The 13072-nt window shown below is 41.1% G+C and overlaps 1 protein-coding gene across 1 annotated transcript; it reads left to right on the top strand.

Moving 5' to 3' along the window:
* The first annotated feature begins 2012 nt into the window (after nt 1–2012).
* Nucleotides 2013–11992, top strand: LOC129819676 (asialoglycoprotein receptor 1-like). Its single transcript, XM_055876151.1, has 9 exons — nt 2013–2110; nt 5022–5108; nt 8114–8236; nt 8584–8658; nt 8773–8847; nt 9829–9891; nt 10229–10392; nt 10508–10638; nt 10738–11992. Exons 1-9 carry the CDS (start codon nt 2041–2043, stop codon nt 10913–10915), a joined length of 966 nt encoding a protein of 321 aa, XP_055732126.1. The 5' UTR covers nt 2013–2040; the 3' UTR covers nt 10916–11992.
* The last annotated feature ends 1080 nt before the right edge of the window (nt 11993–13072 follow it).

The raw sequence follows: 13072 nt of genomic DNA, 5'->3' as shown, positions 1-13072 counted from the left end.
ACCAATTTCAGTTCAACAAAGGGTTTCTGCAAAGCAATGAAGGTAGATTGAAGCACCAAAAGAGCCTGGTCAACAGCATACACTGTCATCTGTATACTGGTATATATTACATTTCTTTGCAGATAGACCAACATTGTTTAAATTAACCAGAAAAAGTGCAAGACCTAAAATCAATCCCTTTGGGACACCTTTCGTAATATCTAGGAAACCTGACTTAACACCATCAGAAAAAACATGTATTGAAAAGAATGCCAGTGATTACAGATGTCATTCAGCCATGTCAGCAAAGTTGTTTTTGTAATCTTCAAACCAATTACATAATGCCTGATCCATACTGATTGCAGACAATCTTTGAATCAATAAAGAGTGGTCAACAGTATCAAAAGCCTTCAATAAGTCAATAAAGAGGGCCGCACAGTGCTTCCTCCTGTCCATACCCTTTACCACATCATTTAACACCAACGTTGCAGCAGAGATGGTGCTATGACTCGCCCTGAAACCAGACTGGTGAACAATTAGAATACATCTCGTAGCTAGGAAGAATCTAAGATGACAGTTGATTAATGATTTTACCATTTTTACTAAGCAAGACAATTTCAAGATAGGGTGATAATTATTTTGGTCGGGGGGGTCACCACCTTTGTGGAGAAGGAGCACATGAGCTGCCTTCCAAACCCTGGGGAAAGCACCAGAGATAATCATCAGATAAAAAATGTGTCAATGACTCAGCTGCAGCAAGAAAGAATCCAGCAAATGAGCCCCAGTTGATTTTTTCTGAAGCAAGGCATCTAGCACATCACAAGTAAAATGTTGTTGAAATGAAAAATATAAAGCCCAGTCAAAACTGTTCGCTGCTCTGGCACCCCAATGGTGGAACAAACTCCCTCACGATGCCAGGACAGCGGAGTCAATCACCACCTTCCGGAGACACCTGAAACCCCACCTCTTCAAGGAATACCTAGGATAAAGCAATCCTTCTGCCCCCCCCCCCCCCCCCCTTAAAAGATCTAGATGCACTATTGTAAAGTGGCTGTTCCACTGGATGTCATAAGGTGAATGCACCAATTTGTAAGTCGCTCTGGATAAGAGCGTCTGCTAAATGACTTAAATGTAAATGTAAATGATAAAAAAATCCCTAGAAGTTGGCTGATCTCCATCCAGCCAAGTAAAGGCTGAGAGAGGAAAGAGCAGTCGACTCAATGACCTGTGTCAAATAAACCACAATGTCTTTCAAATAAAAAGCTTGCCAAGATAAAATGCTGATTAAAAGCATCATAAAATTCTGATTTAAAGAGTCTGACACAACTTGCTTAGGCCACGCTTCAGTGCATTAACTATTTTCCAACATGTTGACGGATCACCAGCAGACTCTGAGATAGAACTTAGAAAGTAGCTTGAGTTAGCTTTCTTCATTGAAGAAGTACATCTACAGCATTCCACAATAGCCTGAAACACTGGCAATCAGTTACCGAGTCAGTTTTTTTAGCCTTATCCCAGGTCTGATTTCTCATCATAATGAGATCTGAAAGTTCTATAGGGAACCAAGGATTTGTTCTATTTTGAACTCTAAGGCGTTTAAAGGGAGTGTGATTGTCTACCAGAGATATAAAAGTAGATGAGAAAAGTTCTAGAGCCAATTCAGTGTCATGCAGGAAAGCTCTATCAGCTGTGTGTGTGTGCGTGTGCGTGTGTGTGTGTGTGTGTCACTTGCTGTTATGGTAGGTTTACAACAATAACGTCTTTCAGCAGCTTGGTGATTTCCAGTGTGGAATACAAGGTCGCTACATGTTGGGTTAAGGTCTTTACAATATAAGTATGCCTACCAATTATTAATTAGTACTTGTAGTAATAACTGATTTTAGTTAAATTAATGCTGCAAAGAGAGAAAAGAGAAGTCCTGTCATTGAGCAACTGTTTTTTTTCAACACATAGTCCCTCCCTCAGTCCCCATCATATAAAATAAGTGTCTATTTGGGTTGATGTTATAAGTGTCTGTTTGGGTTGATGTTATAAGTGTCTGGTATGAGTGTTTAGATCAGTATGTCTGAAGGAATAGTCTACGCTGATGTGAAGTTCAAGAAGCGCCAAAGGACTGAAGGAAAAGATGGTGGTATGTTCTAAACTAAAATCTATTTTTATAGACATGCTGTATGCTCAGGATGTGCAGAATGGTCAACAAAAAGCTTCCTCTATCTGCCAATATATATCTATGATCTAGGGCAATCTAGGATCCGTTTTTGAAATGAATGCTATATAGCTGTTGATTCTTGAAGAATATTACGTAGAAACACCTCATCAGCTTAGTTCAATTGTATTACACCATCAGAACAAATGTAAGCTTGTTTTACTCCATTGTTTGTATACAATGTAATTGTATAAATCATGGTTATCATTTTTATCTCATGGTCATGGATGGTCCGTCCTCGCTCCCATAGCTCCGTCTATGAACTTGAGTGTTTACATTCCTCCAGCCCCATCCCTCAGCTGTTTACCAAAAAATACCCAGATGGCCACTTTAAAATTATATTTATACTACACTGACTTTATTTGACAATACATATTGATACCCTATTTCAAAACATGTTCCCAAGGACAAAAATGACGTACATCACAGAGATTTTAGAGACTACAATTCAAAGGGTTTGCAGGAAACATATTTGTTTGCTGGTTTGCATGCAAGACTTCATGCCTTATCAGTGATCTGTGCTGATAATTTTACATTACAGTTTAACTTTGTCGCTTTGGTCAAATTTTCACAAGTATCTGGTACATTTTCACAACTCTTAGTACAATACTTTAAACTGGTCACACTTGTAACTCAGCCAGTCTTTCACTCAACCTGTCATTGTGCATTCATTTGGATTGTAAACATCTCTCACCACACAACCGCTGATTCCAAATATGTTTATTGTAAAATGTAATGAGAACATTGGTTTAATCACCGTAACATATTAACATATTTTCTATTTAGTTGTTTTAACTACCAGTTAATCCACAATGCAAGATGCGTGTGTGACAGTATAACTTTAAACCGTCCCCTCGCCCCGACACGGGCGCGAACCAGGGACCCTCTGCACACATCGACAACAGTCACCCACGAAGCAGCGTTACCCATCGCTCCACAAAAGCCACGGCCCTTGCAAAGCAAGGGGCAACACTACTTAAGTCTCAGAGCAAGTGACGTAACTGATTGAAATGCTACTAGCGCGTACCCGCTAACTAGCTAGCCATTTCACATCCGTTACACTCACCCCCCTTTCAACCTCCTCCTTTTTCCGCAGCAACCAGTGATCCGGGTCAACAGCATCAATGTAACAGTATAACTTTAAACCGTCCCCTCGCCCCGACCCGGGCGCGAACCAGGGACCCTCTGCACACATCAACAACGGTTGCCCACGAAGCACGGTCGTTACCCATCGCTCCACAAAGGCCGAGGCCCTTGCAAAGCAAGGGGCAACACTACTTAAGTCTCAGAGCAAGTGACGTAACTGATTGAAATGCTACTAGCGCGTACCCGCTAACTAGCTAGCCATTTCACATCCGTTACACGTGTTTCAAATCGCCCTTAGAAGTGCTGAAAGTAAAATGCTACAGTACTGTAAATTACAATAGATTACAGTTTTCACATTAGGCAAAACACTTAAATGACCCAACAAAATTGACAGAAATTCTATATTTTCCTTAATATCTATCCAATGTGTAATCAAAGGTGTGATCAATGAAGACATCCTCTACAATCATTCATTAAATGAATGAAAATAAAAGAAAAGGTTTAGCACGCATTAGTTTGCATGAAGCCTGTCTTGAGCATTTGGCCATAAATTCTCATCCACGTCACAGTGAATGTCCTCATTATTCATGCACCGCAGGAAAAACCTTTTGACATGGCTAATCCAAGCTTGACATTGGTCTGCATTGATGTCGTCGAATGCCTCATTCATGGCTAGAAGTAGGTTTGCTCGCTCATTGGGATGGTGATCGCACAGCTTCCACCTCCATGCTGAAAAAGATTCCTCAATAGGGTTGAGGAAAGAAGAGTATAGGGTCACGAATTGGGGATGGGCCCAAAACCATGCCTGAACCACCTCTGCAGGGTGGAACCTGACATTGTCACACTCAGTGACATAGGTACCCCTTCACCTTGACAGGCCTGCTCAATTTCATTGAGAAACACAATGAGATGTGCAGCGTTGTAGGATCCAAGTAATGCCCTACATCCTACCACACCATCCTCAGAAATAGCTGCGTACATGGAGATGTAAAGCATAGTGCATATCCTCAAGACTTACCGTGTTTTCTTGGTGAAATTTTCTCAGGATCAAATTGACAGTTTCAGATTGGGGTGAACTAATCTGTCAGCTCTGCCATGGTAAGGCCTCTGTTCAACACATGTTCAACGACGATGGCCCCGATTTCATTAAACACAACAGTTCCCTGCCGTCTGCCTCCCTCTCTCTGATGTCCACCTCTTTGACGGGGCCCATGCCCAACGCTTTGACCTCTTTGATGGGGCCCAAGCCCAACGCTTTGACCTCTTTGATGGGGCCCAAGCCCACCTCTTTGACGGGGCCCAAGCCCACCTCTCTGACAGACCCCTTGTCCATGAGCTCTTTGATTTCCACCTCTCCCTTGCTGTCTTTCCTGCTCCATGTTGAAATCAATTAGCATTAACTAGTATTCATTATGTATGGTTATCATGCATCATACATGTCATTTAGATGTTTATACTTTACAAACACACATTTTATTTTTGTAGTTCTCAAAATCCATATATAGTGGACAAACCAGTTGAAAATCTATAGGTTTACCAAACAGTGAAATGGTTAAAGTTTTTGAAACAACAGCCTTTTACATGATCTGTTTTGAGTTTGTACAGAATTTAACCGCATACTTGTGAAAACAGGACCAAAGTGCTAAAAACAGAAACGAATAAACTGAGTGTTAAAAATGCTGGTTCAGGAACAGTCAATGTGATGAGAGGAGTTTTGTCTTGTGCTCACACTTTCATGGTTGCATTCCAGCAACAGCATCCACAGCGAATGATGCCACGTACTCTGAAATCTCAATTCCCAAAGCCGGACGCAACCAGCCATCTACCGACACTAATGGTATGTGTGTGTGTGTGTGTGTGTGTGTGTGTGTGTGTGTGGGTAGGTGTGTGTGTGGGTGAGTGTGTGGGTCAGATGAAGTCAGTGCAAAGTGCAAGCTAGGCAAAACAATGAGGAAGTTTCCTACATATGGGTGGAAAAAACGTTTACAAGATGCAGAACAGATTCTATTTTAGCATTTTTGTCAAAAACCATGTTCCTACGAGTCATACACTGAGTGTGAAAAACATTAGGAACACCTTCCTAATATTGAGGTGCATCCCCCTTTTGCCATCAGAACTGCCCCAATTTGTCGGTACATGGACTCTACAAGGTGTTGAAAATGTCCACAGGGATGCTGGCCCATGTTGACTCCAATGTAGTGTCAAGTTGGCTGGATGTCCTTCGGGTGGTGGGCCATTCTCAATACACACAAGAAACTGTTGAGCTTGAAAAACCCAGCAGTGTTGCAGTTCTTGACACACTCAAACCGGTGCGCCTGGCACCTACGACCATACCCCGTTCAAAGGCACTTGAATCTTTTGTCTTGCCCATTCACCCTCTGAATGGCATACACAATCCATGTCACAATTGTCTCAAGGCTTAAAAATCCTTCTTTAACCTGTCTCCTCCCCTTCCTCTAAACTGATTGGTGGATTTAACAAGTGACAGCAATACTGGGTCATAGTTAACACCTGGATTCACCTGGTCAGTCTATGTCATAGAAAGAGCAGGTGAGCAATCCCAAGTACTTATCTGCCGCTGCCGCTGACACTACAGCTATTTTCTGTTACTTTCAATTCATTTCTGCGGTACAATTAACAACCATGGCAATAATTGCTAAAAAGCCCACCGTACTGAAGCAACTATTCTTCCCATCACTCTTGATTTCCGCCTACTCCCAGGAATGCTCTCACCCTGTACCCATCTTCCTCTACCACTCTCTTCACTGCTTAGGCATACAACACTTTCTGTTCTATTCTAACCCTGGCAACCTCAATCTGCCTTTCTCTCACCGGACACCTCCGATCTCCATCCCCATGATCATCCTCACAACTAACACAACTTTCTCCACCGATACCACACATTCCTTCGTCTCATGCCCTCCTGCACACTTCTCACATCTGGGCATGTCCCTCCTACACACTGCTGCAATATGCCCATAAACATGACAGCTAAAACACAGTAATATTTTCGTAACAAACTCTAATGTGATAACTGACACTTCCTACATTTACCTTATCTGGTAACGACTCTGCATCAAAACTCAGCATGACAGACAATGTCTTCTCCGTTTGCCCACCGTATCTACGTCTCATCAAGTGGCGGGTGTCACAGACACTGGGAATCTTCCATTTCAACTGCTCCTCCTCAACACTTAATGCCACTCTCGTTATCACTCCTTTCGACGGCTCCTTGCTCCAGAGAACAAAGCACGGCACAATTCTTGTCCCTAATCTCGTAATCCGGAGCGCCCTCTCCCTCTGGGGGGAGGAGACATGATAAATCATCATGAGTCCATTCTGAGTTACTTTCACCAACTCAACAGTCCCCAACCTCTCCTCCACCCAACCTGACACCACATATGGATCAACCAAACAACAAGGCTCCCCAGTGGGGCAGCGGTCTAAGGCACTGCATCACAGTGCTAGAGGTGTCACTACAGACCCTGGTTCGATTCTGGGCTGTATCACAATCAGCTGTGATCGGGAGTCCCATAGGGTGGCGCACGGTGTAGGCTGTCATTGTAAATAAGAATGAATTCTTAACTGACTTTGCTAGTTAAATAAAATGAATAAATTCTCTCTACAAATCTCACTCCCACTGGGCCAAAATCATCCTCATCAGCCTTGGGACGAAGCTTGAACTCGGCAATCTCCTCATTCTCAACAAGTTCCATCTCTGAACTACTGGAGCACGTATCCCTGTTTTTACACTTGTCACCCACCTTCCTCACTTCACTACTTCACTCAACTTCTACGCAGCAGTCATCACTGTACCTGCCACCACATTTAATTCATCCTCACTCTTCTCCTGTCCCATTTCCTCCTCAAGCTCTTCCAAAACGTCTGTGCGATCCTCCATTCCATATTCACAAAACAAATCTTACATAACTCTCCTTTTTATCTTGTCCATCATCTTCTCCTTCACCAGATCTTTCAGAAGACCTGTGTAATCCCCCACTCCATGCTTAATCATAATATGCTGCACTTTCTTCCTTATTTCCTTTTCCGCCATCTTCCCCACCGTGGCCTTCGCCTAACACCCTGTAACACTCGTCTGAAGAAGTAGACCAAGGTGCAGCGTGGTAAGTGTTCATGATTCTTTAATTACTCAGAACACCAAACAAAAAGAATAACGACTGTCACGTTCTGCAGGCTTCACAGAGCTAACAAAAAACAAGATCCCACAACATAGGTGGGAAAAAAGGCTACCTAAGTATGATTCCCAATCAGAGACAACGATAGACAGCTGCCTCTGATTGGGAACCACACTCGGCCAAACACAAAGAAATACAACACATAGAATGCCCACCCCACATCACACCCTGACCTAACTAAATAGAGAAATAAAACGGCTCTCTAAGGTCAGGGCGTGACACACTCCGACCGCCTCTACGCCCACTAAGGATTATTTGTCGACTCAGAATGATTTAGCCGGAGTGTATTTTCTCTCGCTTCAGTTAAAATAATGGCCACCATAGATTTCAAGAAATGTTGCGTCCTTTTTTACGTGGTTGCGTCATATTTCGTTGCATACTTTCTGTTGAAGTTTGCATCGATGCATGCTTCAAAATATGTACAAACGGAGTACGCATTTGAGAAGTGTCCTCCATGCTCCGTTTTGCATACTTTGATTTGGACTATACTCTGACCCTCCTGTGTTCCAATTTGTGTGCTCTGAGCACAGTATGCATTTTGAGAAACACCCTCAGTGTACGTTTTCTTCATCTCTAACATACAATAAAATCAAGTAGCGAGTGTTATAGGTTGTCAGTTTAATTCATTCTCTCTCTGTCTCCTCAGCTGGTGACCCTGATTCTCAGGAGGGGTCAAAGGTCAAACCAGGTGGATATGACCCTGTCAAAGTGGTCCTGGTGACTCTCTGTGTTCTTCTGATGGGTGCTGTCATTGGACTTGTGTTCCTGTGTGAGTGACCTAGATAGTGGAGGTGGCTAGTCCAAAGCAGATTCTATATCGGAGACAGATTCATAGAGGCTCTTGTCCAGAGCTATGAATATACAGAAATATCTAGGCACATTTTTAGCGCAAGAGCTGGAAAATCCCCACAGTACTGCTTCAAATGGATAAATGTTTCATGCCAGGTCATTGTCTAATTTCTGTAACAACGTAACTGATACAATATAAAAATGTTGGTGAATAAAATGAATAGCTATTTGTAATACTTTTCACAATCAACTAATATTACATTATCATGCAGAAGAATGTTGGGGTCAGATTCCTACAATTTAACATGTATGTCTTTTTGCAATCAGATATCAGCAACCTGCCAACCAAAAACACAGAGCTCCAAATTCTGCAAGCGGATTACAATCAAAATCTTACATCAGGTGAGTTTAGTTCACACAAAGAAAATGTTCACATCGGTTTAATAATATAACTGTTGTTTATATGCAGCTGGATGTAGGGAACTTGAGTCAGAGTTGTTATCTTTTGGCAACTAGCTTTAATGATCAAAAACAGAGAGCTTCAAGAACTGCAAGACAAGATCAAAGATCTTCAGGAGAAGGAACGTGCAGGTGAGTGACACACAGATATGACCCTCCAATTAAATTGTATTGTCTGCCAATAATACAGCCTTTCCATTGAATCCAGTGACATTTTCATCCTTATAAAATAATATTAGTGTAACGGTCCTGACCTGTTTTCTGTTGTTTTTGTACGTGTTTATGGTCAGGGCGTGTGTTTTGGGTGGGCAGTCTATGTTTTCTGTTTCTATGTTGGTTTTGGGTTGCCTGGTATGGCTCTTAATTAGAGGCAGGTGGTTTGCGTTTTCCTCTAATTAAGAGTCATATTTAGGTAGGGTGTTCTCACTGTTTGTTTGTGGGTGATTGTCTTCCGTATCTGTGTTATGTCTTGCACCATACGGGACTGTTCGGTTGTTCGTTTCGATGTAGTCTGTTCCTGTCCGTGAGTTTTACGTTTTAGTTTAGTAAGTTCATGTTCAGGTTTTTTCGTCTACGTCGTTTTCTTGTTTTGTAATTTTGAAAGTGTTTTGTTTTTCGTGTTGCCATCGTCGTGTTTCAATAAAAGATGGCTTATTTCCCGAATGCTGCATTTTGGTCTGATGATCCTTCTCTCCTCTCCTCATCCGAGGAAGAGGAGAACGACAGCCCTTACAATTAGAAAAAAGTGCAGCTTTTGTTATTGCTAAAACACTCTCAGTGTTGGATAATTCCAAAAAGTATGGATTCCAATGTCACGCTGTGAAAATGATGCAGGTTTGCATTTATTGTCATAACTCTTGCCCTGGAGGCAGCTCTGCAGCGTGGTCACCAGCTGGCACAGCCACAAAGTCATAAAATCTGATTTTAAACCTTAACCCTAATCTCAACCACACTGCTAGCCCAAACCTTAAATGAATACCAAACAGCTCATTTTTGTTTTCATAATCTTTGTGAGGACCATCTAGCGGGAGTCGCTCAATTCTGCCTTCAGGGCAGGATTCATGGCAATAAACTTCAACCTGCGAAAGCATAATTATCTTTAATTCACAACAGTTCGGCAAGAAAATGAAGAATTGAAAAAGCAGAAAAATCCACCCTCTTGCCCTACAAACACAGGTGAGATTATACTATGAGGGAATGTGTTTACTCATAGATGTAGTAGGTTGTATTAAGATAAAAACCTGTTTCAGATAGCAATCCTGAGTTAAACTCAAAACTACTTCAAATCAAGTTGTCAATTTCAGAGGCAGTCGATTTTTCTTTTAGTCCATCCTTATTCATTGATGCAACAATATAGCATACTTGAATAGTTGTTAAATAATCATACAGTATGTCTCATATCCACATGGATTGTACACGATCAGTAAAATGAAAACAAAAGGCATTTGACTATAGGTATGCATAGAGATCAGTGTACTGACAATGGCATTGGGTATATCTGTTCTCTCCACAGGGAATAAAGACTGTCCTAAACCTAGAAACTGTGCTGAAAACTGGGAGTATTATGGGGGGAAGTGCTATTACTTCTCCCCTGATAAACTGACCTGGGTTCAGAGTCGGGATGAGTGTATCACCAGGGGGGGACACCTTGTCATCATAGGGAGCCGAGAGGAGCAGGTATGAATCTATTATTGATTCTCAGTTGTTTTGATGCACATTTTTCCTTTCCTCTACTGACATAGAAATGACAATAAATCTTGACATAATTCTTCAAACAATGTTTCTGGTGAAGAAATTCTTAGATCAGCAAATTGGTACAAAAATGCTTTATGCTGAAGACAAGTTCTGGATTGGGCTGACGGACAGTACAAACGAGAATGAGTGGTTATGGGTGGACAATTCCTCTCTCAATTCAAGCACAAGGTTTGAATGCATGTTTAAATCAATATCATAATACATTCACCCTAGACGAAAACTTATTATGATCATACCTCTGATGTATTATCATCCTTCAATCCATAGCTTCTGGCTCAGTACCACGGAGCCTGATAACTGGAAAGGAGATGGAGGAAAATATTCCGAGGGTGAAGACTGTGCTAGAATGGGGGAACCGGGTGGTACTGAAGACGGCAAGAGTTGGTTGGATTTCAACTGTAATAAGACTCAAAGAAGAATATGTGAGACAAAATCGCCCTTGTGAAACAGTATCTTAAAGAAACTCAACAGTTCCTTAAATATGTCTCTGAACAACACCAAAGTATTTTTTGCTGGCATTGATAAAAAGGAGGAGAAACTGTATTGTGACTGTCACGTTCCTGACCTATTTCTGTTAGTTTGTTATATGTGTTAGTTGGTCAGGACGTGAGTTTGGGTGGGCATTCTATGTTTTCTGTTTTTGTGTTGGTTTATTGGGTTGCCTGGTATGGCTCTTAATTAGAGGCAGGTGTTTGGCGTTCCTCTAATTAAGAGTCATATTTAGGTAGGCGTTTTCACAGTGTTCATTGTGGGTGATTGTCTTCCGTGTCTGTGTCTGTCACATGGGACTGTTTACGGTTTGTTCGGTTTGTGTAGTCTATGTTTCCTATTCGTGCGTTCTTCTTGTTTTATGTAAGTTCGTCGTTTAGGTCTGTCTACACCGTTTGTTGTTTTTGTTAGTTTAGTCAAGTTCGTGTTTTCGTTAATAAAATATGTCATTTCACTACGCTGCGCCTTGGTTCCCTCAATACTCCTCCTCTTCAGATGAAGAGGAGGAGGACTGCCGTTACAGTGACTGGTTTACAGGAGATTACTGCTGATATTTACATCTTTCTTTGTACATACATGTTTTATGCTTTTCATGCTGTGGTGTGAAACAAACCAAATCCCCAACTGAGTCTAATGAAAAACATGTCAGATACATTCAGTTCACGCCTCTTCACTTCTCAGCAAGCTACAGGTGTTGGATCTTAATTTGCAGAGTATTGTTGTTGCAATAAGATTTGAACTTTAGTCCTTCAATCAAGTCAAATGTTGCTTGATTGGTGGTTAAGCTGTTACCTGGCCAAATTTAGGCTACATGAAAAGTGCAATATTGTTAATTAAGTTTGTGGGTTTTCAATTAATTTATGTAAATCATGAAACATATCTGCATTTTGCGGTGCAGGAAAATTCTCAGCAACAAAAGAGTGATAAAATAAAATCCTACACCTGTACATCATCCTCAGTGTGTTTTGTACATGTATATTTCTGCTTATCAGTGCTGTCTCTAGGCTAGTCATTTGAGAAAAAAATATTGTGTGTATATCCAAACATCAGGAAACCATTGAATTAATAAAGTGTCAAAAGTAAAATTAGTTTTTTTCAGCAGTTTATTTATTAAGAAGACTTGTCGTCCTTCCTACAGTAGTTCAGGGGCTAGAAAAGTAGAGATGCCAGAATGCCTACTGTACACTTCTCTAGTGGTGTATCATGAATATTCAAAAGGTAGAAAATAAAGAATTGTCATTTGAGGTTTGACACAAAGCTTTAAAGTTAACGTATTAAAGGGATGAATTAGTGTCTCCATACCCACCACATGTACATGCTGCTTTGCAGTAGAGTGAGAGATAATTATTCATTATTAGATTACCAAGATGGTGAAATGGAACCCCATACATGGTCAGTGGTGATTTTAGCATGTAATTCTTGGTGGGACAAACTCCACATTTTTTTTTTAGATGCATGGCAGCAAAGCCACTACACAACACAACACTAAACAATACACAAATTTCACTATAACGATGACAAATAAACTGTTAGGGCCTACATAAAGCTGTCCCAACACCTTATCACTGCTACACCTGGCTATCAGGGGAGCCTTGTCTGGCAGTGAAACAGTTCATTCAGCCTCAGTTACTGCCTTTAAAAAAAAACATAGCTGATATGGCTGACTTGCTTAAACAAAAGTGGATCCTACTGACAATTGAGATGTACAAACTATGGCATAAGGGGATGATGAGCGAATAAGAAACAATCTGTAATTTCGATTAAGACATTAATGAGCGAGCTAGGACAGACGAAGTCCATTCAGAAAGTATTCAGACCCATTTCCTTTTTCTACATTTTGTTTCGTTAGTCGTATTCTAAAATGGATTACATTTTTTTTTAAATCTCATCAATCTACACACAATACCCCATAATTACTAAGCGAAAACAGGTTTTCGAAATTTTTAAAAGACCCAGAAAGAACATTTGCTACGAGACTCGAAATTGAGCCTAGGTGCATCCTGTTTCCATTGATCATCCTTGAGATGTTTCTACAACATGATTGGAATCAACCTGTGGTAAATTCAATTGATTGGACATGATTTGTAAAGGCACACACCTGTCTATATAAGGT

The sequence above is a fragment of the Salvelinus fontinalis genome, chromosome 22 (assembly GCF_029448725.1).
Source record: "Salvelinus fontinalis isolate EN_2023a chromosome 22, ASM2944872v1, whole genome shotgun sequence".
Lineage (NCBI taxonomy): Eukaryota > Metazoa > Chordata > Actinopteri > Salmoniformes > Salmonidae > Salvelinus > Salvelinus fontinalis.
The sequence above is the reverse complement of the archived record's forward strand: the minus strand, read 5'-3'. Positions and strand labels throughout refer to the sequence as shown.